At 43.8% G+C, this 26,462-nt stretch overlaps 1 protein-coding gene across 5 annotated transcripts; it reads right to left on the reverse strand.

The window, feature by feature from the left end:
• Nucleotides 1–9,507: 9,507 nt before the first annotated feature.
• PLEKHB2 (pleckstrin homology domain containing B2) lies at nt 9,508–25,908 on the reverse strand. Of its 5 annotated transcripts, none has more exons than XR_007506325.1 (8): nt 22,213–22,365; nt 21,438–21,590; nt 20,548–20,650; nt 19,611–19,650; nt 17,068–17,157; nt 15,789–15,903; nt 12,629–13,724; nt 9,508–9,774 (listed from the first exon to the last, which is right to left on the reverse strand). XR_007506325.1 is itself a non-coding variant. In XM_049802646.1 (8 exons), exons 2-8 carry the CDS (start codon nt 22,247–22,249, stop codon nt 13,588–13,590), a joined length of 675 nt encoding a protein of 224 aa, XP_049658603.1. In that variant the 5' UTR covers nt 22,250–22,260; nt 25,823–25,908; the 3' UTR covers nt 9,508–13,587. The 5 variants fall into 5 exon arrangements, 4 of the variants coding, with proteins under 4 accessions (XP_049658603.1, XP_049658604.1, XP_049658602.1 ...); XM_049802646.1 differs by adding an exon at nt 25,823–25,908 and having other exon boundaries at nt 9,508–13,724; nt 22,213–22,260; XM_049802647.1 differs by adding an exon at nt 25,693–25,769 and having other exon boundaries at nt 9,508–13,724; nt 22,213–22,260.
• Between the last annotated feature and the right edge of the window lie 554 nt (nt 25,909–26,462).

Raw genomic sequence — 26,462 nt, forward strand, 5'->3', positions numbered from 1 at the left:
AGCAAGAGAAGTACACTATTGCAACCATAAGCGATTCACATACAACCACAAGCACACATGTGTCTACAAACTAAAAGCATAAACAATATTCACTTACCCCTCCAGGTAAGGGCGCTCAATCCCAGGGAAGCTACTTCGACCAGTGTCCTGATTAAGGGGGGGAAGGGTCTCCTTCACAAGCCAACTACACGGTTGGAGAAGTGACTCCCCCAATTGCCAACCTGAATCTTAGGGGTTTTATCCCCTGACTTGTGGAATAGTGTGTATGACTATGTTTGAGTGGATTATAATATATGCCTAAATGGATTATGTATATCTGAGTGGAGTTTCCCCTTATCTTTCCTTTGCTGGTCTGTGATTGTTTGAATACACAAGGTTGTCATTGGAAACTGAAGCTGAAACCTTCCAGTGTGGTGGTTTGTTGTTATTGTTTTTTAACCTTGCTTCCTCAGGCAACTGAATAGTGGTTGGATTGAGACTTGGGACATACTATTTGTTAAAGGATTTTGAGGATCAGTTCAGGTTTTGGTTCTTTGAATGGGGCAGCCACTGCCCTGTTTAGTTTAGGGTTTATCAGATGGCCCAGGGCTAAGCTGTCTACACAGCTCCCCATGAGTTGTCTCTGCAGAGAGACAGGGCCTCAAGGCAATCCAAGGCTGGGTTGCTTTTGTAACCACCCATGAGTCACCTGTGTGCACTAGACATGGTGAAACTTGTTTGTGAACTATGAGCTGGACAATCCACACACTGACCAACTTGATAGTCTGCTATGATGAGATGACTCACTTTGTGGACAAGGGGAGAGCAGTGGGTGTTGTTTATCTTGACCTTAGTAAAGCTCTCGATACCGTCTTCCATAATATCTTCATAGGTAAAGTGATGAAGTATGGGCTTAAAAAATGGCAATGAAGTGGACTGAAAACTGGCTGAACTGCCAAGCTCAGAGAGTGTGATCAGCACACATACTCCAGCTGAGGCCAGTCAGTAGTGGAGTAGCCCAAGGGTTGATACTGGCATCAGTACTGTTTTAAAATCTTTGTTAATGATATGGCTGATAGGACAGAGTGAACCCTCAGCAAGCTTGCAGATGATGCCAAATTGGGAGGAGTGCGTGATACACCAGAAGGTTGTGCTGCCATTTACAGGGACCTTGATGGGCTGGAGCAATGGGACAACATGGACTTCATGGCATTAAGCAAAGGGAAATGCTAAATCCTGCCCCTGCAGAGGAAAAACCCCACCTACCAGTACACTCTGGGGGCTGACTGGCTAGAAAGCAGCTCTCCAGAAAAGGACCTGGGGGTCTTTGTGGACACCAAGTTGAGCAGGAGCCATCAGTGTACCCTGTGGCAAAGGCAGCCGACAGCATCATGGGCTGCATTAGGAGGAGTGCTGCCAGCAGGCTGAGGGAAATGATCCTTCCCCTCTACTCAGCACTGGTGAGGCCGCATCTGGACAGCTGGGTCCAGTGCTGGGCTTCCCAGTACAAGAAAGACATGGACTTAGAGGAGCACTTTCATCAAAGGGACACAAAGACTAAGGGCTTGGAGCATCTCTCATATAAGAAGGGGCTGAGAGAGCTTGGAATGTTCAGCTTGTGAAAAAGAAGGCTCAGAAAAGGTCTTATCACTGTGTTTAAACCCCTGATGGCATGAATAAAGAAGATTGAGCCAGATGATTCTCAGTGAAAGGGCAAGAGGCAATTGGACACAAACAGAAATTCAGAAAATTCTGTTTAAATGTAAGAGAACTCTTTTACTGTGAGTGTGGTCAAATCCTGGAACAGGTTACCCAGAGAGGTTATGGAGTCTCTACCCTCAGAGAGATTCAAAACCTGACTGGCCACAATCCTGAGGAACCTGCTCTAAGTGACCCCGCTTTGAGCGGGGCATTGGACTAGGTGATCTCCAGAGGTGACTTCTAACCTCAGCCCTTCCATGATTCCCTAAAAAGGCAGTGGTTCAGTGCAGGCACAGTAGTTAGAGCACTGTCTATAACATAACAACATAACTCAATGCTCTGCTTTTATTCCAGGAGGCCTATCAGCAATCTAACATCAAAAATCTGCATTTCCTGACTTAATATTTCAGGAAATGAGAGTCTACTGCCATGTGTTAAGAGCCCAACAGATAAGCAAAGAGCAAGAGCTTGCTCAATCTGTTAGTTACATAACCACATAAATATAAGTCACTTTTCTTAGCATCAGGTACTTACTCTGTAATTGGTATCACTTAATATAAAGCATTGTTCTCCATTTCCCTTCTCAGTTTTAATGGTTGATGTAATTGCAGCTTTGCAAACCATAGTAGCATACAAATGCAGTTGCTTCTGTATCAAGTAAAGTATGTGACGCTATTCATGATATGTTAGTGTAGGACTTTGGATGAACACAGAAAGAGGACCAAATTGTGGATGCAGGCAACTTGTTTGGTATCATGAAAGGAACAAATATGAAGACAGTCCTTGAGAAAGAAACCCACAGTACTTAAAAACCAAAACCCGACCAACAAAACAAAAAACCACCAAACACCAACCCCCCCAAAACCCAAACCATATATATGTAAAAATAATAATATCTTTCTACATGAATTATGTTTTTTTATTTCAGGTACAGAAATTGCTGCAGTAATTAACCAAACTACCTGAATTTTCATATGGGATAGGTAGAAAATTTCATTATAAAGAGAAACTGCAGATAGTGGGATGCAAAAAAATTACAAAATGTATTAAATAGTTTGAAAATTCACAACTGCTGTAAGGTGCATGTGTTGGGTGTTTGAATCAGCACTTCAGCTACTGTTGCAGAGCTTGTGGGGAGTATCTGGTTTTACTGAGCATGCTCACCTGTGCAATAACAGACTTGGGTATGAGCTCCACCAGGCATTGGGGCTGCTCCTGTCTCTCCTTTATTTAGGGTGGAAAATTAGCTACTTTATATAAATAGCAATCTGATTAATATTGACCCTGCTAGAGAATTAAAATTGCTCCATCTTCTGTAGTCCTGTCTGTGGCGCCTAGCTGGTTGCAGTGCTATTTGCTGTGTTTTGCGTGTGTGCCCATCATAACGTATACAATCAGTCTTTGCAGGTCACTCACTATGTGCCTTTTGGATATAAATGAGATGACCATAAACTCAATCTGAAGCTGTGTTCAAATGGATTGCACCTAATGCACTGAGAACAACCGGTTAATTAGAGGAATATCATAGAAAAGATGGTATTTAGGGTGGGAATGAAAGTTTTCATTCACCCTTGCCTCAGGAGTTGATCAAACTCATATTACTTACTTTTTTCATTTTATTGTGTCCTGTGAGAACCCCTGCCTGCCACCTGGCCTCCCACTGCACAGAGATGAGCAGAACTGAAGATGTGGTGGAGGCACCAGACATGACAGCAGAGGAGTGAACTGATGCCTGTGGATTTGCCACTTGGTGTTACAGTTATCCCCTTAAGCTGTGAGGCAAAAAGCTTGGTGGATAATAGGAAAGTAAGCTTAGCTGGGGGAGTGAGGATCATCTCTGAAACACCTGCATGTCTGAATAATGCTTTCAGAGCTGGTCAGAAGAATATGAGTTTTCTGCAAGAAATACTCGTAAAATCTCATCTTTGTCTACTTTGTACTGGACACTGATGTTTCCAGTCAGTGTTGGGGGGTGGGGAGGAAAGAAATTGCTGTACTTCATTGTAAATGGTCAACAGAAGAGTGAAAGCTCCTGCTTGGAAATGCAGGTGAGGTCCTCATGAGAGCTGACCTTTGAAAACTTTTCACAGAAATGAACAAGGGATTAGCTCTGGTCCAAATGATAACTCAGATTTAGTAAACAAAGTGTGCTTTGATCTGCAATGAGGTCCCAACTAAAATGCGCTTGCAACTATTTATACCAGTGGTATTTAGGATCTCACTGTCAGTTCAGTGCAGGGACAGGATACTTCCCTTCCCTGGAATTGCTTCACCATGTCTCATTAACTCAGGTTTACTGGGACTTGATGAAAACCGTAATCTCACCTCCCTGCCCATAGTGCCTTACTGTCTTTAACAGAAACAATCAAACACAACTCTGAGTTTCTCATTCTCTCCATGTGCCACTAAAATACAGTGCAGTGTGCTGCAACATCTGTAGATGATTCCATGCATGAAAGAGTACACTGATGCCTCTGCAAAATACTAGATTGGGGTCACTTCTGAAGCATTTGGTAATACTTCTGTTGAATGGAGAAGCACGCTTTTGTTTACAGTACATGCATTTCCTTTACTTAAAATGGATCTTTGAAAGCCTTCATTAGCTGTAAAACCAGGGTGCAAGCTGGCATGTGGATTCATTAATATTCTGCTCATTTACACTGGTACAGATTTTGGCCTATTTTCTTGCACCATGTATAGACAAATCCAGCAAGTTTGGAGGGTTCTCCTGCTTCCCCCCAATGACTAGTATGTTCTCGGGAGCTTTGTGTTTTTATAAAACTGTTGGCCTACCCAACAACACAAGCACTTGAAGATGCACAGTGTGCATGCCATTCAAGTCAATGCAGTTATTTCCATTCCTGAAGTTAAGCACACTGACTACTTGGGCCAGCACACTGACAGAGCTGGATAATGGAAATATTTCTGGATTTCTTTTTTGTGGTGAGGACAAAGAAAGCACCAAAAAAAGTCTGTTCTACTAAATGGACATATGCCCATCCCAGAAAGTATCTGTGCTTTGCATGGGTTGAATTTATGTGAAGTTTTCTATTGCAATTACATGGGGAAAACATCCTAGTCTAACTGATCATAAGTGAATAGTTTTAACAGCAATTAGCTCTGCTGATACGTTATTTGAAATGCTGCCGGAGATATTGATCAGGAAAAAAAGCTGTTTGGAATAGTGGCATCTGAAACAATTGGTTTTAAAACAGTCAGAAGTATAGCTATTGATTGTCTGAAGGGGATTTTTCTGGCCTGTCTCAGCAGGATGTCGTGGTGTGAACTTTGAGAATAATCTTTAAAGAAAGTTTTAAGAAAAAAAAGAAAAATGCAGCAGAGGTGATTTAATATCTTTCAGAGAAAATTATGGAGGAGTATAGGAAGCCAGGGCTGTTTTGCTGATTATTTCTCAGTCATCCAAATCTGAGATTGAGAACATTACCTAGATTTAATCAGGAAGACGTAAAAACAGCCATTGTTCAGAATCTGTCTGGAAAGTCCAAATGCATATCAATTCCCTAGGAACAGTAACTTTCCTGGGACCAGGAGACAGCCAAGTCATATTTGCAAAGTGAGGAACATGGAAACTGCAAGTGTTCTGTGGTGTTGAGCAACCGATTGAGAAATCGGTACTAGGATTTGCTCTGGAACTAGGTAAACAGTCCCATGCTGGTTAGAGGGATTTTACCTGGATGGATTTTCTTCAGGCCTCTGATCATCTGCCTTAATTCCTGCCTGCACAGAGGGATGGCACATGGCATTGTATCAAACCTCTGCATCAGGAGAAATTTCAGGTAGTGAAATGGTTGACTTTAGTATTTTTCATGGTAGTTAAAGAACAAATGTCCTCTGTTTACCCCTCCTCTGTCAGCCAGTCTTTGCAAAAGCAAATAAAGTACAGTCTGTAAAGACTCACAATCCAGACATTCAATTCATGTATTCAGGGTCTGTTATCATGCATGGTCTGATATGCATGAGACGGTTGCGTCTCCATCTGCTGAAGTAGGCAGTTGTTTGAAAGATGGTAACATAAGTTACGTGTTGATGATGCTTATGTTGCTATGAATTGAAGGCAGACAGTTTCTAAATTGATCCTTCCTGCCTACATAGCTAAAACGAGCTTGAAACAGGGAAATGGAAATTTAACATTTCTTTTTAAAAATCTCTGTCCAAAGAGAATTGTGTGTCTTTCTCTTTCCTTCCCTTGCTTCAGAATAATGCTCAGTCTTTATTTGCCCTGTTTGCCTGGATCAGGTGGAGGTTGTATACCCTGGGCCTTCCTAAGGCTTGGGCTTCTGGGGAGGGCTGTGTTTGCTACATGTGTTGCAAGGTAGTGGAACTGATCCTGCTTTGGATGAGGAAAGGAAGGGTTAAATATCTGCCAGCCCTTGTGTCCTATATTCTGTCTGTAAAGAAACATGATGCTGTTCTTGAATTAACAGCCCTTGCCCTCTGTATTCTGGGCTGTTTCTTATTTAAACACTGTTAATTGTTGTTTATGATCATATCAAAGGTCTCTGAAAATGTCAGCTAAGACTGATATCCCTGTATCCTCAGTGCACATACAAAGTGGAAGAGCTTACAGCTTTTCATGAACTTGTCTGTTTCTTTTGTTACCATTTCTCTTTTGGGAATGAGATAAGTGAGATGTGACAATGCAAAGTGGCTTTTCCCAACATCACGCAAACTGCCTGTGACAGCTGGGAAAACTGACCCAGAACATCCAAGTCCCAGGCCAGGGCTCTCGGCCTGTTCTCCTGTGTTGAAGCGCAAACTGGGAAAACCCAGATCCCAGAGCCCTGCTAAGCGTATTGCTGCCTCTCATCTTGTGCACTCAGCCAGCAACCACTGCAAGGCTGTATGAGGCTAATGGCAGTCTCTTTCCAACATAGTAGGAACACTCCTGTTTTGAGGGCTGAAATTTTCTAAGCATGGTAGTTGTCCAAGCATTGGACTTTGGTTAGTGCAAAGCCAGTTCATCTGCTAGCTTGGCAGAACAAGGAGGAGAACCAAAATACCCCTTCATTTCCAGTAATAGAAAAGTCCTGTGACTTTATGATAAACAGCTCTTCAGCTGAAGCATCTAGCGATTTGAGCATGGAAATTTGGCATGGAAATAGCCTTTTGTTACAATCATGTCTCTGAGCATTCCCATGAAAAACTGCTTTTGACCAGCAGCAGACTTGGAAAGTATTATCTTACAGAGATTGCAACCCTGCCTGCAAACTGCAAACCTGCAGGTTTTTTTGCTACCCATGAATAGGATCATTATCCCAGACTAGTATTTGCAGGGCAGGAGTGCTTCAGAGCTCCTGCGAGGGCTGAGACAACACTGATGATACCCATTTATAAACAGGGACGAGAAATGCCGCTGCTTCCCTGCAGGATTGTGCAGCTGTGCCGCTGCGGGGGGAGTGAGGGGCAGGCTCCAGCGGGATGGCAGGAGGGTGCGTTGGTGAGGGCAGCTGCATACTGGCAGGATTCCCAAGAAAGCGCTTGTTTCCTGGTGAGATTTTAAATTGGCCGCCCAGGGGCCCTTCCCCGTGGCCTGTCTGGGCTCTGCCGGTGCCGGCTGTGTGGGCCTGCATCAGCTGCGCAGGAGGCCGTGGGCCAGTCTCCTCCCACCACCCGCGGGGGCTGCTAGTGGGGTTCCTCTGGTCAGCCATCGACGTTTTATATCCGAAACAAGCGGTCCGTGTTTCGGGGTGGTTTTAATAACCCAAGTCTGTCAGCGTCCCTCGGTGCTCCCGCAGGAACAGAGGCAGGCGGGCCGGCTGGCTGCGGCTGCCCCAGGCGAGCGCGGGCGGGCCGCGGCCAGCAGCAGCGGGGGCCCGGGCTCAGGCCAGACCGCCGCCGGGCTGGGCTCGCCTCGCCTCGCCGCCGCTCCGCCATCGCCGGTGTCGGGCCGCCATCTAGCGGGCGGCGGCGGGGCTGTGCCCGGCCGGGCGAGGGCGACCGCGGGTTTCAGATGTCCGTCGAAAAGCTGGAGGTGGCTTCTGCCTTCCCGGCCGGGAGTGCCCGGAGGTGCTGGTCGATTTACAGCAGGAGGCAGGGCACTGGGACCGTGTGTGGCCTGCTGCTCAGGGAGCGCCCCAGGCAGGGTGAGCTCATCTTAGGCCCCCACATGTACCTGGCCCGCGAAAGCTTTGGGTGCTTGTCAGTCACTCTCTTCTTGGCTTTACCTCTCATACCTAAAGACTTACTACTTTGCAAAATGTCATAGTTGACTTTGGTACCTGAAGTGTGTGGGAAATTAGGCGGTATCCACCATATTCAGTCAGATTCAGCCCAGTATCATCAGTCTGAAACTTTCACAACCTACGCCTTAAAAATCATCATCAAATGGATCTGAAGCTTCAAATTATTAATGCAGATACACCTGGAGCTTTTATTTGCCCTCTGAGTCTTGGAGCCTTTTAGAGATGCCTCAAACTCTGAAACCTAATGAGATAACTGGTGGTAATCAGAAGACTTGCAAACCAGTGCATTAGTGTCAGTCTGTTGCAAGCTCTCATATGTAGTTAATGAGTGCTCACAACATAGGGGGGAAACTTTCAGCTCCACTGAAATGGAGGGAACAGCAAATGTTCCACGTTCGCTTAAATGGGCTGTAGTGGAACTGCAACAGGAGAGAGGGACAAATAAAGGCACTTCTAGGAACACAACCCAAGTTAATTACTGTGGTTGCACGTAGTGATCACAAACAGGACAGGGAACGCAGTAGGAGAAGGGAAAGCAGTAACAGAGGCAAAGCCCACTCTCTAAGCTATTGCCAGTTCAGGAGCATGGCAGTTCAGGAAGGTATGGAGCTGCAAAGCCTTGCACAGCAAATTTAGTTCCCTAACTTGTTCTGGTGTAGAAATTTCAGTAAAGGTGGGTGCTCTGGTGGGCAGGGTTAAATGTACATCATGGTCTGCTTAGCCTAGTAAATCCATCACATGGAATTGGTGACTGACAAAATAAGCACAGCCAACATAGCATGCTGGGGAGAAGAGCGACATGTACTCCTACATTAACTGATTGTTTGAAATAGTTTTATTTTCATTCCTCCCCCAGATTAGTAGCTAAAAAACCCAGCCCCCTCAACAGTAAATCAAAATGTGCATAAATCAAGGATAATGGTTTACAAAATGTACTGTGGTCCTTCTGACAAATAGTTTAACTCCTAGCAAATGTACAAGATAGTCTGCCTTTAGGTGGCAGAGCTGGTTGTGGTCACTTAGTGTCTTTGTCTAAGCAAACTTATTGATTGTACCTAACTCCACTGAAGCAATTCATAAGCAGGAAATGCCAATACAGCAACCAGTAGCATTTTACCCAGAGCCACATCTGTGCTCCAAGCTGCTTACTGTAATACTAAACAGTACAAATCTGTTGATTTGATAATGCAATGTCAAATGGTAAATCTGGATCAGTGTTGCATATATCCAAGATTAAGCACTTCTGAGTCAAAGCCTTCAACTCCATTGAGAAAGAAATAGGCCTTAGTTCTGATCTGACTATAGTGGTGTTAGTGAGGAGTTACTTTGATTTCACAGACATTACATCATCTTTATTGCATGGTAACTGAGATGACTGAGGTATGTCAGCCTTGACTCTAACTCCAACAGCCACAGCTGTCTTAGTTCATTTTTCTACCAAGTCAAGTCACCCTTGTAATTGCTTAGGAAAGACTTGATGTGCACAGAATTCATCATGGCACTTGTTTCCTTGCAGAGGAAACCTCCTGTAAGCTGACTACATGTTTGAAAAACATATACTTGTCTACAAACTAACTAAATGAGAAATGTTGAACAAAGGCTAGTAAACTTCAAGACAAAACAATTTACACTTAAATATGAATTTTATTGATAAGGGTATTTTGCTATAAATTAATAATGAGGACATATAGTAAAAGCAGCAGTTAAGATAGAGAGTGCACAAGAACATGAAGGATCAGAGGGGACGACATCTGCTGCATGCTAGCCTCCATGGCTTACATGTATTTTAGTCATATAATGAGGAGGAAAAGCCACAAACATATCTGAGGAACACAGGTGTGAATTTTCTCCTTTACTCAACTTGCTTAGCTGGTTCCATCACCTATTGAATCTCCAATGAAGAACAAACAAAATGAAGTCAGTGTTGTGTGACATAGAGGGTGGCTCCATGTAGAGGCAGGACAGAAAGTGCTTCAGCACTAGAAAAGATGTGTCTTTGCCAGAAGTCAGTGCAGTTGCTCTGTACATAAACACTTCCCACCCCCTCCTCTCTAGTTCATAAGCCTTTACCCACTCACTAGAAGAGCCTGGCTCCCTAGTCCCCCACATTCAAGCAAAAGAAGCCAATAACTATGTTTTCACATTTAACTAAATTTGGGAGGGGCCCCTGGTTCACCTCTTTACTGTGGTCAGACTTACAGAAGGCTGAGCATTTCTACCCCACTCTCTGGAAGCCTGGCTCTGTCCAGCTGTCCACAACTGAGAATCCAAAAGTAACTAGTCACAGATAAACATATAAGCTTGTGACTTCTGTAAGCACTGGCATTTAATTCTGAATGAACTGTAACTGCTATACAACAGATTTAGTCATCCCTAACTGATAACTGTACACTGCAAAAAACAGTGGCATGGTACTGGCTGTGGACCTCCCATAGCTTTAGGGAGGTCAAGTATTGGGTCCCGGATAGGAAAGTGTGTGCTTGGGAGCTATGCAGGTATAACTGGAATCACAGCATCATGAATAGCACCTTTCAGAAATAAATCTGTTTAGGACTATCATTTCAATCTGTTTTGAAAATTATCTTGCCACACCCACTGCCTCATCCCCTCACTATGGTACTGCCTATCTGCAGAAGCTGCAATGGCAGTCCCTCTAAGCCCTGAAATCCACTCTGGCCCTGCTCCTTCAGCTCACACAAACATCTACACAAACTGCAGATATGTGAACTACTGGACTGGGCAGAGAAAGGCTATTGAGTCATGACTATGTATCCAGCTGGACATTATAGCTATGACCAAACCTCCGCTCTGTTCCTGAGCAACAGGAGGTACAGCCATGTCTTCAGGAAGCAAGTCTATGAGCTTTAACAACCAGTGAATTCAAGCGGCTTATCCCCATGCTGCTGCTTTGTGCACCAAGACACTTCCCCTTCTATTTTTGCAGTGACATCAGAAAGCCTACAAGCACCTGCAATAAGATAAGTGCTCTCTTGATTTTATGCTCTAGCACAGTTTTGTACGTTTGCTTTCTAGCTTCTAAATGTCTTATGCTACCAGGATAGAAAAGTACCTCATGATTTTTGTATAAAAGAAGCCTAATGTTACCAAGATAGAACTGGAATCTTCAGCTTCAATTTGTAAATTTTTTTCCCTTGAGAAGGCATAAGGTTATTTTTTTAATGGAGACTTACTTCAATTTGAACTTTTAAAAAGATAATTTCTTGCTTTGAATTCAATCCAGAAAAGTTTTGCAACCAACAGAGTCTTTATCTTTTACACTTCACTTGAAGAAAATGAGGACCTAGATACAGTTATCTCCTGTATAGCGCAAGAGACATGTTCCCCTGCTGTGATCAAAAGCTCTTGGGGGGAAAAAACCCACACCAAAAAACACCCACACAGTAAAACTCTGAATTTAAAATAAATTACTAGCTGATTCACTTTGTGCTATTCTTTCACAATCATTATGAAATTCAAAAGACATCACAATGATGTTCAATTGTTTTATTCTCTTCTACCCCCTATAAGCTAAATATTACACAGGGAGAAGAGGAGATGGAGGCATTCTGCTGAACTAGTTATATTGCAAAGCACAAACTAAACAGCAGTGTAGACTTGTAATCAGCTTCAAGGTTATCTCAAGCCTTAAAAAGGGTAGAAATGTTTGTTTGCTTAAGTTCCAGACAGTCATCATCTCTTTCTGGCCTCAAGGGTACCAGGCCTCTAAGAGAACTTCAGTAGTGTACTCTGATTTCTTTTGGTTTAGACTAACAATAGGAAACTTTTGCTTTAGTCCTCTTTTGAACCTCCAAGAAGTCCTTTCAGTACCTACCACTGGCAGAACACATGCAGCTTGTATTAATCTGTGAAAGGACATGCATGCTCATTGTTGTACTGCTCTGAGCCAAAGTTTCTTGAAAGTTTAAGTTCTTTGGATTAGGCCCACTCTCGGTAATGCAGCCAGGATTACATCTGTGTGTTTACTTCTGATGATTTCAGTTTGTTGGGTTGGTCCTTAGAATCATGAAAGCTTAGTGTTTCCCCTGGCTACTGCCCAAGCTCTTGTTTAAGACCTCTATTGCTTAAATATGTAGGATAGAGCCAAGACAGCTGTAGGATGAAATGAAAAAGGTTGGGGCTTGATCTAAGTTTATATGGGTGCAAGTTCTCATCTATTTTCATCTTTCCTGATATACTTGAAACCCTGTGAACCTTAAGGAAATTAACCAACATACTTTTGAATGAAAGCATAAGAAAGACTTAACACATTAAATCAGTATGAATACAGGAAGCTGAAAGTGGAAGTAAAAAAATAAGTCCTCTTAGAATAAAGAACTCTGGCACCCTGCCTCTTTTACCTGAATAAGAAAGTCATGCACTTCAGAGCTTTCTTTCTCCTGCCAAGCACAGCTCAGCATGGATTATAACGGGATAAGGTAATATGCCACATAACAGGAAACAGTTGCACTCCAGGTTACAGTCCATAGCATAGCAGCCTGCAGAAGCACATTGCATAAGGAATCAGGCATATAAGCAAAGCCAGCCAGGTTCCTTGGAGTGTTTTCCTTAAAAAGTGAGGGAGGGAAGAGGAGATCTGCTGAATGTGAGGGGGAAGTGTGCATAGAACAAACCCAGGCTGAGCTGTGCTCAAAACCAGTTCCTGGTTCAGGAAACCTTGGAGGCAGACATTCTATCCCAGCCATGGCAAGGCAGCCGATATCAAAATGCCTGTGTGCAAGGCTTACTTGTGGTGTTTGTCTCTCTCCTCTTGACTATTACTGCCTGCAGAGGGGTTCTGGAAGGGCCAACAGGGCAAGGGTTGTTCAAGTTAGTTCTCCTCCTGCAGACCCTGCACAGCAATAGCAGTAATGAGCAGAGACACTAGACAATAGCCTCTTCCTCAGCAATGCAGTTGGTACAGTGTCTGAGGTGACTGTTCTACAGACAAGGAAGACTGCTTGCAAAGCTAAAGATCCATTACTTCCATCTGACCAGAGAAGAGTGATTCAAGGTAAAGAGGGAGGTGGAACAACAAACATTGGTCTTCCCTGCCACCGGTCATTGACATTTCTGGGAGAATAAAAGAACTGAGGAGTGCTGCTGCTTCTTAGTAGTTTGCTTCTATGTCCTCGAAGACAACTTCACCTGGATGGTGTAAGAGACAGGTATAGGACTCCATCTAAGAAAATACACTACCAACTGCAGGCAAGTTTGAAAACAAAAAAATCCTCAAGCATGGCAGACTACCTAATGCCAAGAAGTTTCTGCTGAGCTGTATGTTTGTCTGCGGAATGTTTAGAAGCCAGTAGTACCTACATACTAATGCAGGGCTCCTGTAAACCTCCTATTTAGACCAGATTTTAGACCCCCCAAAAACTCCATTTTTTTCTACAGTGTTTACAATAGCAGTCTGTTTGTAAAGCTAGTGACTGCCACCATGTTACATTGGTGTTCCGATTGATCCTTATCAGTACAAATCCTTATAATTCCAAACATCAGAACAGTATTCAAGAGCAGCACATGCCATCTCTAACCACTTAACTAAATGGTGCCTTTAAACTCCCCTTAAGACAGTTAAGAATCAGTTATTAAGATGTCCCTACTGAAAAATAACTATTGCATTTCTTAAAGTTTAACAACATTGCCAATATATTATTGCACACAATAAAGGGTTTTGGAACTACAAAGATAAGGAACGGGTAACCTAGAAGACCCAGAATAATGATCCCAGAGCCATTCCAGTCGCTGCTCCAGCAAGCATGCCCAGTGCAAGGTCTCCATCACTGTCACGGTAACGCTCTCGAATGATGACATGGTTTGCAGGGGGTTGGCCATAAGGTCCTAGGTAATGAGAGATTGTTAGGAGGAGGGCAAAAGAAATTTATATCTTAATACCATGTGTTGTAATTTCAAAACATGCCCATTCTTTCACCCTTTTCCTTCCACTGAACACTAAGATGATATCAGCTACAAAGGTAGAACACGTGTCTGCTTTGGATTCAGCGTCCACATCTACTAAATAAATCCAGAGGCCTAGCAACGCTTCTAGCCTTGTAAGAAAAGCTCATCACAAATGTAAATCTGAACGTTGTTCTGCAATTATATTAGCAAAGAACCTATGAATTACTTGTATCGTTCTATCAAACACTCGGTGGATTTAATGCAAGAAATGGGTTTAAAAATTGACTCAACCTTGAAGTTAAGGCAAACGGTGTAGTTCCCCCTCCCCATTTCCCCCAAAAAATAATCTTTGGCAGCTTTAAGCCACTGATTTGTCAGAAACCGCGTATCAGTTATTCACTCTACAACTACTGCCTACTACTGCAATTGAGCCTTCACGTCCTGGACTGATCTGTTGTGTGGTGACATCTGCTACATTTCTTTTCAGATGAAGATTGGCCCAGTAGTACGGAATTAACCTAAGACTCAAGAAACCAGCAATTGACTCTTCCTCTGCAACAGACTTGTACAAGCTCCACCTGTCATATTTTGTGACTTAGCTCCTACTTGCAAAGCAAACATAATAGTACTCCTTTCCCTTCCAGACACTTCAGGAAGACTAAATGTTCTTGAAGATACTGCAATGTTTTTTTGTAAAAGATACTGAAGTAATCCAACTAACACAACTAGAAAAGGCTCTCGATGCACAACTGGGAACGTCTTGAGAAGGATTATGTCAATTCAGAGAATAGCAATGAAGCCAAAAATGCAGGGGTTAAGTTAGTTGGTAGGGGTGAACTTGACCCCTAAGATTTAGTTGCAGTAACCCTAGTGAAGGAAAACATCAAGGTGTGGTTACTATGCCCAACCTGTAACTAGTATCTTAACACACTGGACTTGCAAACTATTTAGGAGAGTTACTGTTTAATGCTTCATTTTTATCATACAGGTTTGATTTCCAAGGCCTGCCGGTAGTTTTTAAAAACGGTTCTTGGGACCTTCAACAAGCTGCTGCTTTTCAGCTGCTGAGAACCAATAGAACCCACCTTCCTCTGTGTTTGCACATATATGGTCTGTATCTTAGGACTTCACTAACCCAGATGTGGAAAGCTTTAAAAGCTTTAGGCTGATGCACCTCCCTTCTAACAAAAAATGGAAAAGGCAAATTAAATAACCTGACAAGTATCAAATGGAAAAAAAAAATCTCCCTCAAAACTGAAAAAAATTTCTAAACAGAGATTCTTGTTTGCAGAGACAGATCATAAACAATTAGTAAGTTAAATCTTCTGATTATATTACCGATACTACTCTAAAGCCCCAGTTCTGTAGGACTGGGGCTCTCTGTGCAAAGCTCATCCTAAATTAAGGTCACTAAGCTTAAAAGCACACCATAAAATTTTACTCTTTCCTGTTTTATCGGGATTGAAAGCTCTACAGACCTGAACAGAGCAATAGAAGACTTCACAAGGCTGTACTGCCTTACAACAATTCCAGCATGTGGGGAAGGAACCAGTTATAACCATGCTTTAGGAGTGGATTTACCTTTGAAATTTGCATTTAATTCTGAGGTCATAACTGAACATCAGTGTTGAAATAATTAAGCTAGATATAAGAGCAACAGATTAATCAAAAGCTCCATCAATGCCCAATATGGAGTATTGAATCAATCTTGTTCTGGCTCTTCTATCTTTCCTTAGAAAACATGCTGCCTACTGTAGTTACAGTTCATGAAGTAATTTAAATATGTTGGTATCACATCAGGAAGCTTAAATCACTTAATACAAATTTCACTGCACTCACTTTATTGTGAAAGGGTAGGGGGACTTGGTTCCAGTTACAAGTCAGGTTTCTTTCTATCACTCTGTTGTGCAGGAGTGGTGGGTGGTGATGGATAGAATTAAAGCCAGAAAGACTGACTCAAATAGCTTCTATAGGAGGATGAAGGATATGGTTTATACTGTTTACCTTGGTATGGATACTGATAGGGAACAGCATAAGCTTGTCCGCTGGAGGCATAGAAGACTTGAGGACCAGCGGGAGGATACGCACCATTGTACTGATCGTAGCCATAGCCATAAACCTAGTGAAATTAAAAATGTCGGTTACAAAAGTATGCTTTGCTATGTATCCGATTAGGCACTTTGTTGGATTCTCCCTCATTTCTAATGCAAAGTTTCATGAAAATATCCAGTCTGTACTGATATAGTCTATCTGCTCCCTGGAAAGGATTCAGAACAGCTGCCTGAAAAAATAAGTGCACCTAAACAGCATTCGCTGTCCACCCTTCCTGGATGGTGAATGGCAGAGGCAGGGCCTAGATCATCAGGCAGCCACAGCAGCCTTACCAGCTTCTCCTCTCTGCCCTCAGGCTAACAGCAGCTCTCTGGAGAGCTCAAAAGTGCCAGGCAGGCAGCAGCTGATCCCAGGAAACTCCAACCAACCTTCCTCTAGTACACTGCAAGCAGATGTCAGACTCAGGACAAATATTCCGTAGCTGTGTGTTTTGGAAGCAATTTTGTTCCCCAAAAGAGGAGGCCTGCTGCTAGCCCTGATACAACTCCCACTACCACATCTAGTTCTTAACAACTATTTCTAACAGTGAGGGGCTGGAGCAGAGCACCTATAGTGCAACAAGTGATACTGCCCCAACAATCTGTTTGTGTATCACTACATGTCATTCAGAACATCCAGAAATCCCCAATGTATACTGGTTCGGCCCCAGTGCTGCTCCTTCTCCACTGCAAAAGAACTGTGCATCCAGGAGCTAAAGTTACTGTGTTGCTATGACATCTTGAATACGATAAAATCCTTATGCGTTAAAAGTGACAGCTCCAGTCATTAAATCCTATTTTTAAAACTTCTGATTTTATATCCTTCCAGCGCTTACACAATGTGAAAGTGTAGTCACACCTCCTTATGTTAAAAGCTGCACAGCCAATATTTTTCAAGATTAGCCAAATAACTTCTGCTCTGTCTCTAAGAAGCTTCATTTTCCAAGTTCACTAAGGAGCCATCCCTTTATATACCTCCCAACCAAATCTGCCTCACCCCTTTCAAAGGAAATCCATCTCAAATAGGAGTGACAATAGATTGTTAGTGCCTTACTCTCACTCCCCTTTTGCACAAAGCTCAAAGCTGGATCTTACCGTGAAACACGGCACTTTGGAAGTACAGTTCGAGTGCTTGAAGGATGGCTGCTTCTGCTACCTCGTTTATTTTAATGCTTCCTGACTGCAACTCTTACCTCAGGTGATGGTGTGGCATAAGCTGTATAGGGAGGAGGGGCTGAGGAAATGGCTGTCTCATCATACATCACATCAGATCCCATGTAGCCCTAAACACCATGGAAAGATAGCAGTTATCACCTTTTCCTACAGCCAGTCAGTTCGAGTAGTGCAAGGATTAAAATTTAATGACCCCGAAGAAAATGTAACCTTTAGACATGCTGCATGTTAAGAAAGCACCGAGTACCTTATAAAGCACTGTAAAAAGAAACTACTTGGAGAGCAGACCTAGGAGAATACAAATGCCTGATCAACCACAGGAAGGAGCCATAAAATTTCTTACCTGTGTGTGTGCACACATACATGCACACGTGTACATGCAAGCACACCGACTCCTTCCATCACTTTATAGCCTCAGTTTTAGAAATTACCCTCTTGTTCATCCTCATTTTCAGATAAAAAAGTCTTCACAACTAAGCTAGCTGCTTCCTGGCACCCTAGAGTGGTATCACCAAGTTCTGCAAAAGCAGATAAAGGAATCAGTAGCCAAAAGTGGCACCTGAACATTTTAGCTGAACGCTGTCATAGTTCTTAGCCACCTCTCGCTTTTGGCTGTGAGAAGACTTAAAAAAAAAAATACAGTAAGAGAGGTTTAACTGTAGGGATTTGGGGAGCTTGGTTGGTTTTAGGGAATTATTTTGCAAGTGCCACCTATAATTCTCGTCCTTTTTGAAGACAGTCATGAGGCAAAGGTGATAACTTACTTGAATCCATCTACAAGGAGCTCTCAAAGATAATTAAAGATTTGTTATAGTAACTTTGTATTCTTGCACCTAATATCAGAAATCTACAGTGATGCTCTTAGTCAGTGTCTTATCCCAAGAAAAAAAACCAGCTCCCTTTTTTAATTCACAAGGGAACACTTTAATAGCTCAACAGAGAATGTTCCTATTGTCTCTTGTACCTGGACTGAAGAAAGACTTTTGAGGGCATACTACGGCCATATCCCAGGTCTAACTTGTGGTGGAGATTCTAAGAATTGCTTGAAACACACTGTTGAAAGCACTATATGAAGAGGCAGGTACTTCCACCACCCAGGAAAAAGTCCAGCAAATGCTCACATCATAGCAGTAAACGTATTCTGTTCTGCTACAGGGAACTCTGTACAGGCATATGACACAAGCCTGCAAACATCTGTAAATGACATAGTTCTCAAAGCTAGGGTGATCACCCTGCTATTCCAGTAAAGTTATGAGGTGCTGCTGGATGCTTGTTATTTTTGAAAGCTGTGTCAGACACCTACAGATGGACTCAAACCGGTTAGTTCAAGTCCTTTTTGGAGACCTTTAATAGCTTTGGAAAGTGCTATTTATGATACTACTTATGCAGAGAGCTACCTGCCCTACTTCCAGTAGCAGCGGTCTGCCTTGGCTGACAAAGGTAATGTACTCGCAAGTTTTGAATGCCATCTAGCAGGGCTGGTAGCTCAGTGTCAGAGACATGACAAGCAGAAGTTCCTAACTCCTGAAATCAGGAGTCACTGTCTCACACATAAGCAAGATAAAGCCCCTAACTCTAGAGCAGACAGACCATGAGTGTTGTGTCCTCTGCATGAGACAGTTCCTTCAGTTCTCATTTAACACCATGAAGCAGCATAGCATGGCTGCAGTCAGAGGCAATCGTGTCCAGGGTAGTTTTGCTATGACAAGTGTTTGCTTTGGGTATCTACAGATCTCAGTTATATCATGTGACAGATGCCTCAGTACAGTGGCAATGTTAATGTGACCCATCAAAAACTGAGATAAACTTCTACAAAACCTAGCATTTTCCCATGAAACAGAAACATCTCAGGTTGGTTCGGTCTAGCCATGGAAAGGCTAGTGCTGAAGAGTACTCTGGAAGGCAGTCTGGAAGAAAAACAAATTAACAATACCCACAAGTGGATGGATGTGGTTCCCCAAATACAGTTCTCTAGAGAACTCCAAGACTCACAGAGAGGCTTTTATGATTACTGACCTCTTCACTCTCCACAGCTAGCATGCTGATGCAGAGATAATATACTGCTTCCCAGCACACCTGCACTCACCTCCTGCTCCTCCCCTAGTCTCTACCAAGAAGCATCCCACAATGTAACAGATCTACGTTAACAAACAGCTTCTTTGCAGTAAGCTTCCTTTAGCATTGCACGTGGTAGGCAACAAACCCTAGAAGTGGAAAGTGCATTTTTACTGGATGCAGAAGATTTTACTTTTTGCCCACAGCCTCAGTGCCAACTTCCCTTACAGACCAGCTTCCCATTCACTTCGACCCAAAGAAATCATTCCCTGAAATCATTCACTTCCACCCAGCCTGTATTTGCCTGGACTTGGCTGCAAGGATGACATGTGCATGCGATCCAGAGGATTGTTCTTCTCCCCACCCACAAGCCTTACCATCATGCTCATGACCCTGTTTTTCTGTAGTAAAGGAGGATGGAACATGATTTCAGAAGTAAACTGCTGGACTACACATAACACTGATGTGCTGCTTCTCTATCAGCGTAAAGCCTAGGTAGTACACTTACTGTGTTTGTTCTGGCATCCTGGAGAGCAATTTTCCATGCCCTGCAAAAAAAACCCCAAAACATTGTTTAGTGGAACACTCATAATAATTAAGGCCACCTTTTCTTTTTAGGACTATGAAAAAAACAAGGTTAGCAACTAAAGGTACTGCAGGAGCAGAGTTTAAGATACTGCGTATGCCAAAGCCTAATGATACACTAAAATGAATGCACAAAGGTGTTATACCAAGATTGAGAAATAATTACTTTCTTTGCAGAGCTGAGGAGGAACACAAGAAGGAATAGATGCTGTTTTGAAGGTCCTCACTGCAAGCACAACAGCTAGGTAATATGCAGCCATGCTCAGGATAAGGTAAGAGGAAGAGATGCACCAGGGAAGCTGTATCTCCTGCCTGAACAGTTGCATCTGTGCTGACTAGAGAGTGCAGGTCTTGACACTATTACAGTTTGAACAGAAGGTACATATACTTCACACAGATACTCCCATGCCGTGTGGCTAGGAGCATGCTCGATGCACCACGCGTACTTGGCAAACACTGATGATAGAAGTTATCTAACTATACATAGCCAAGCTCAGTTGAGAGTTCATAATAATGGAGTATTCTTCCCTTCACTACTGATTGGGATCTCCTTGGGCTAAGGGAATGGGAAAAGTGAAAAAAAAAAAAAAAAATCTGTTCATCAAGTCTTGCATTAACCATATTAATAAGATTCTTTTACTCCTCCTCGCCCTTTAGTGTTCTCAGTGACTTAACTTGCAGTTAGTTTGCATGAGCTAGACAACTTCTTATAGGAGAGCTATGTTTTATCACTGAAAGACTGCTTTTACTTGCTTGAAAACTTTCTTAAAACGTGTCTCTGAAGGTCTGAAGGAAGGGAGAGAAAAAGAAAGATAAAAGAGGAAGAGGCTGCAAAAACCAATATTCTCTGGCAGACTTACAGGCAGTCATCTGCACTTTCTGCACAGAGGTTGACTGTCCTCCCATCGCGGCAAACAATCTGCAGTAAACAGTCTCTCTGCTTCCCCTCTGGAGGCTGGAAATCTGAGTCAGAAAAAAGAGATGAGTTATGAAATATCTATAAACAGAATTTCATTATTGCATTTACAAGAAGGGAGACAATTTACGCCGAAGTCTGGACAAAATAAACTAGGGCCAGTTGTAGCTGCTTTCCATGGCATCAGAACAAATTACAGAAGGAAATAACCTGTTCTCACTTTTTAGAGTGTCCTAGAAGTAAGTAGCTCTGAACATTATTCCTAAGAAATGCAAGTGTCTTACAGCCGAACCAATCCATACTTAGCAATAAGTACTCTCCAACACTTGTGTCCTTCACTTGTGTCAGCATCAAGTGGAGTACTAACAAATGCTAGAAGTTAACTTAGTAATACTTGAAAAAAATCTGCTAAGGTTTCCAATTTCTAGTCCTGCCTCTCACTCCAGCCAGCCATAATTACTATAATTACACCAGTAACACTCTATAATCAGACACAGAAGTCTACTGTGAACATCCCATTCTCACGTGCATGCCTGCCACCTGCATATATGGTACACTGTCCTCACTTAGTTTTAAAAAGAAGTGTCAAACCCTAACCTAATCTATCACATGGTGATACCATGCCCTGGGTGTCTATAAGGCAATGTAGTAGTTGGTTGGGTTGGGGTTTTTTGGGGCGGTAAGGGGAGTGGTTTTTTTTTTTTAACAACAGTGAAGTTGCACACTTCTTGGTACACGTTTACTTCTGCAGTAGTGTTGTAAATGGTATGCTGAGCAAGCACTGAATTTGTAAAGAATCCCTGAATACACAAATCCTGAAGGTTTCATTATTACCTCGACATTCATTCCCCACTCTGAGGTTGATGCAATGGATTCGCATGTGGATTTTATCTTCCATATCATGGCGATTTTGATCATCATAGAATATTAAGCGGCCATCAGACCACAGGTCAAACCAGTTCTTTTTCCAGCGCCGTAGAATAGTACCTTAAAAATCAGACAGTCACTTTTGAGGGCACATATTGGGAAGTACTTGTGTCCTAAGAGTTAAAAAATAAACCAAGAAATCCTTCACAGTTGCCCCAGACATTCTGAGGTACCAAGCAAAATCCTGTACTACAGCATCCTCATTTCAGAACATTACAGAATTGGGTCCCATATTTTATCTAGTATTCAAAATCACAACTGAGTTTATTTTAAGTGCATAACCTGGTGCTTTAATTCTAACTCACTGCAAGAACAAGCAGAGGGCATAACTAATTGAAGACATTAAGTTAAGGTGTCAGGTAAAGTTTCCAAGTCTCCACTTGGAAACTCCACTCCACCTGTATACAGCACTAATTACAGAGCAGCATCTGAAGCTGAATGCCAGTCAGACACCTCAGATACAGTATATCCTGTTCCCACTGGTATACACAAAAGGTCACATGGAAATACTGTCATGACAGGTTATTTTGTGAAGTGTCCTAAAGGTTAAAAAAACAAAAAACAAACCACAGAGCTAGAGACGTGTTTTAAGAAAGAGCTGGGAGTTACTAAGTTGCTCTGATGTTTTTTGAAGAAGCTAGACACAGTGGGAAGAAAAGGAGGTAAAAGGCCCATGACTTACTTTGCCGGAGCAGCCATCCACTCTTCACAAATGCCATTGTTGCTTAATCTAGTGGACGGAAGAGGAGGGTGAGGGGGAGAAAAGCAGTGTTCAGTATTTCACAATAATATGCTAGAAAGAGGCATCTCAAAGCATAATAGCATATATTATAGCTGCATGTACCCAGCTAGTATTGCAAAGAGACAGTAGATCTCATGTGAAGATATTCAGTGAGGCACAACTAGTATTCTAGGACTTAACAAATGAAACAAATGTAGCAATCCAACATCACTATCAGAGAAACTGACACAAGCTTACAGCTACCACTCTTGCAACACGGGGAAGAGAGACTGGAGCCACTGCTTCCTGACTCAGCACCAGTTCCTTTCAAAGCTGTTCTCTTGACATACATGTGCTTCCTGTATCCTGCAGTCTCAAGTTACTAAGCTCCCTCACTTCTTCCCTACCTCCCTTTTCTGTACTTCCTCTTCTGTTTTTTTCATTCACTGGCTCAAAGTCCAGCCAAAACAAAAGCTGAAACAGTTTAAACAGGAAGGAGAAAGCTGTTTTTATGACTTGTATTTCTTCCAAACTTTACTAGCTCCCTCCAAGATGAATTGAAATAAGTAAAAGTTAAGCCCATAAAGCGAGATTCTCGTTTCTCCTCAACTTTTAAATGAAGCCTGAAATGGCATAGGAAGGACCCTGCATTAAATTCACGTTATCACACATGACATTAAGCACTCGGCCACTGCACTCTGGTTTACGAGCATGTAAAGAAAAGAGATCAAGCATAGGATATATTGGAGGACAAGTTTTTATTTTATAGCATAATGGTGTTCTGACTATTGTTCTAAAATGGATTAATAAAAACACAACTATCTGGATGCAACAGAACTAGAAAAGCAAGAACAGAAGCATTTGAAGCCTCCCTTGAGAAGGCTGCCTTTTTTAGAAATTATCTGTGGGGCTTGTAAGCCAATATGAGAGACAGATACTTAAACCTACCAGATAACATTCTACTTGTAGCAGCATAAAAACTGGGGGGGGGGGGGGGGAAAGGGGGAGGGGGAGGAAGGGGTGGCATAGTAGATTTGATAGACAGAGGAACTCCCCCAAGATGAGGAATGTGCTTAAAGCTGAGGGGGGAGGGAGGGAGGAAGAAAAGGGAGTTTTGTTATCTTCTAGTAAAATATAAAGTTAATAAGCATCCACTTATTTTCTGTTAGATGTACATAGGCCATCTATTGGATATTACTTGTAGCTGTGTCCTCTTCACAGTATTGGGCAAGTAAAGACTATAGCCAGGAGGATTTCATATTGAAGGAATGCCACATCCAGCACAGGCTTGGGTGTGATGGTGAGAACCACCTACAGGTAAGGTTTAAACTCCAAGATAAACCTCTTACTCTTGCCTTCTGTACCAGCTTGCTGGGAAAACAAACATTTAGCTGGCAGCCCATTGAAAGAGCATGTCTAACTCCTATCCTGCTTTAATCCTGGTCACCTGGTCCTGCTCTGAGGTCCAAGCATGCTGTTGTCACCTGCCTACAGAGAACGCGCGTCAGAAATAGTGGCCAATTTATTCTTCCAAAGTAACAAAGCACTACAAAGGACTTGAGCCTCGTTCTCCCATCAGCCCAATCTATGCTCCAATCCACCTAGATTCTCCTTTACAAGGAAATAGTCTTCTTGCTCTTCATTTGCACAGCAATGTGTCTCTGCAGTGGTGCTTCCATGTCTTCCAGTTTGCCCATTAAGGTGAAATCACTGTGTATTTCCAGAGGCCTTTTAATAGTCTAAGAGCCAATAAAGAACTTGCATGAACTTCAGTTCTGTTGCAAGTGCTAGATTATGCCGTTGAATGTTTGTTGCTGCCTTTAAACCTACTCTGTTACACAACAGCATAATTAGATTTAACTTAGACATATAAAGGGGAATAAATCAAGAAGAAAACATTTCTCTTGACAAATTAAGTTTTGCCTGTGATTTCAGAATGGCTCACAATCAAAGTCCCACATTACAGAATGTCTCACAGCTATCTAGGGCTACATCAGCAAGAGGCTTCACCAGCTGCACACCTTGCCTGTAATCTCAGATGCAATGACATTTTCCCAACACAGAATTTAAGTGCCCAAAACTTCAGCACTGAAGTAGGAGGTGCAAAAACAATTAGATATTCTTCTCTGGTCCTTTTTAAGCACAAGCACTCCCTTGAAGTCCTATACAGTATTCAAAATCAACCTACATTATGTTTAAAAGAATATTTGCAGAGCTAGAAGATAGCCTTGCAAGATCAGTTGCAACTGAGTATTATTTGCCTGTTAAACTAGCTCAGTGCAACCAACGTGGAAAATGGGATTTAAACAAAGATAAATCTATTTATCACCAACCTCAGTTTAAGTTCCTTGGTGACTGAAATCTAAAAGTAGTAGCACCCTAAACCAAATACAAGGTGAGAGTAAATGCAGCAAAGGGGTGGGGCTATTCCTTCCTGTTCCCTGGAACAGCAGTTCTCCTTTTTTGCACAGAATATAATGTGGAATATCCAACAGTCTATTCCAGTTCACTTCTTGTTCTCAAACTCAGTTGGCTGGTAGGAAAAGCAAACTTCAGAACAAATCAAGTGTTTCTACCTGCAGCTTGTAATTAGTAGAGCGATTTTGATTAATGCAGTCAAACTAGCAATGGGCCCGATTCTGCAGTCCACGTAGATAGAAGAGGCTTAGCCACACAGACCTAACTACAGAGCTCAGTCGCACGCGACCGGCTGTGCCCACTGACACCTCACTGTTCCTTTATTCCCAAGGCTTCAGGTAGAGAACTATACAAAGCTCAGAGGAGTGTTTGAGTGTAACCCTATTTGCCCCACTCCCCCTTAAAACAAAGCAAGTTTTCTATTTTTTGGAACTTTCTGACTCTGCAACTAGCTACATGCAGGCCTTTTTCCATGAAGGTGTGTTTATTTTTTACTAGCCAATGCCTAGTCCTCCTGAGAGATGTGGCTCTCAGTTCAAAACCTGCCCATACCCGAGCGAGTCAGTGCTCAGGAACGAGCGGTTCGGAGAAGCACCATCCCACCTCTTCCCTCTCCCACCGGGGCCAGCTCAACCCGACAGGCCTCCTGGGGGCAAGCTGGCCCCGGGCCCGGGCTCGATCCCTCCCTCCCTGCCCCGCTGTGACGGCAGGCAGCTTGCCCACAGCTGGGCCTGGCCAAGGCAAAGCGGCAGCTCCGCTCCCCGCGGCCCCCCCCCCCCCCCGCGGGCGCTCGCACGCTTCCTCCCCGTCACCCGCCGCCGGGCAGCGGGCGGGCGCGTCGGGCTCGCCCTGCAGAGGCCGCCGAGCCCTGCCCTGAAAGCCCCGTCTCACCCTCCGCGCACCCGGCTGCCGGGCGGACGGAAGGGACCCCGGCAGCGCTCCCCCGGGGGAGCCCTTTCCGGCCCCGGCAGCTCCAGGCCCGCCGACCGCGCCGGTCCCGGCCTGCTCGGCGGCCCCGCTGACCTTCGCGCGGCTGGCGGCGGTCGGGCCGGGCCGGGCCGGGCCGGGCCGGGCCGGGCAGCCGCAGAGAGCCGTGCCCCTCGCCGCCCCCCGCCGCCGTGCCCGGGCGGTGGCTGGGCGCCGCCGCACCTACCTGCCTCTGCCGGCCCCGCTTCGCCAGCGGGCAGCGCCAGCCCCGTCCTGACGTCAGCCCGCCGCGCCGCCCCCGGCCCGGGCCCCGGCCTCGGGGCGGCCGCGGCCGCACGGCCCGGGCTCCCCCCGCCGCCGAAGCCGGGGCCTTGCGGGGTGCGCAGTGTTTGCTGTGGGACCCCGTGGCATTTGGTGGGAACGTGCCTGCCCCCGTTTGGATCCCTCCACGGGGGAAGGTGTGGTGCGGGACAGTGCCCCAGTTACGGTTAATGTCTTCCCCCAACCACGACAGTTTCTCACTAGTTTAAATGCGTCCCCTTCTGCCCAGGTTAGCAGTTGGCACAGTGTCAGCCCCATCACACTAAGACACGTAGACGTTTTTCTTTGCTCCCTGTCTTAATGATTATGAAAGGGACATTTTCTGATCTCATGGCAGGGAACTGCAGCAGAGAATGACAAGTCGCTTTGTTCAAGCGGTCACACAAGTACTCAAGGACAGAAAAGGCCAGCGAGTCTGTGACCTCTTACGTAAAACAGCCACAAACTGCATCTTGGTGATTCTTGCATGACAGCTCTAAACTCTATTTGGGTCAGTGCTGCCCACACACTGCAGAATCTGAACTGATGGAGAATGCAGTAGTTAA

This window comes from Accipiter gentilis, chromosome 6 (assembly GCF_929443795.1).
Source record: "Accipiter gentilis chromosome 6, bAccGen1.1, whole genome shotgun sequence".
Classification (NCBI taxonomy): Eukaryota; Metazoa; Chordata; class Aves; order Accipitriformes; family Accipitridae; genus Astur; species Astur gentilis.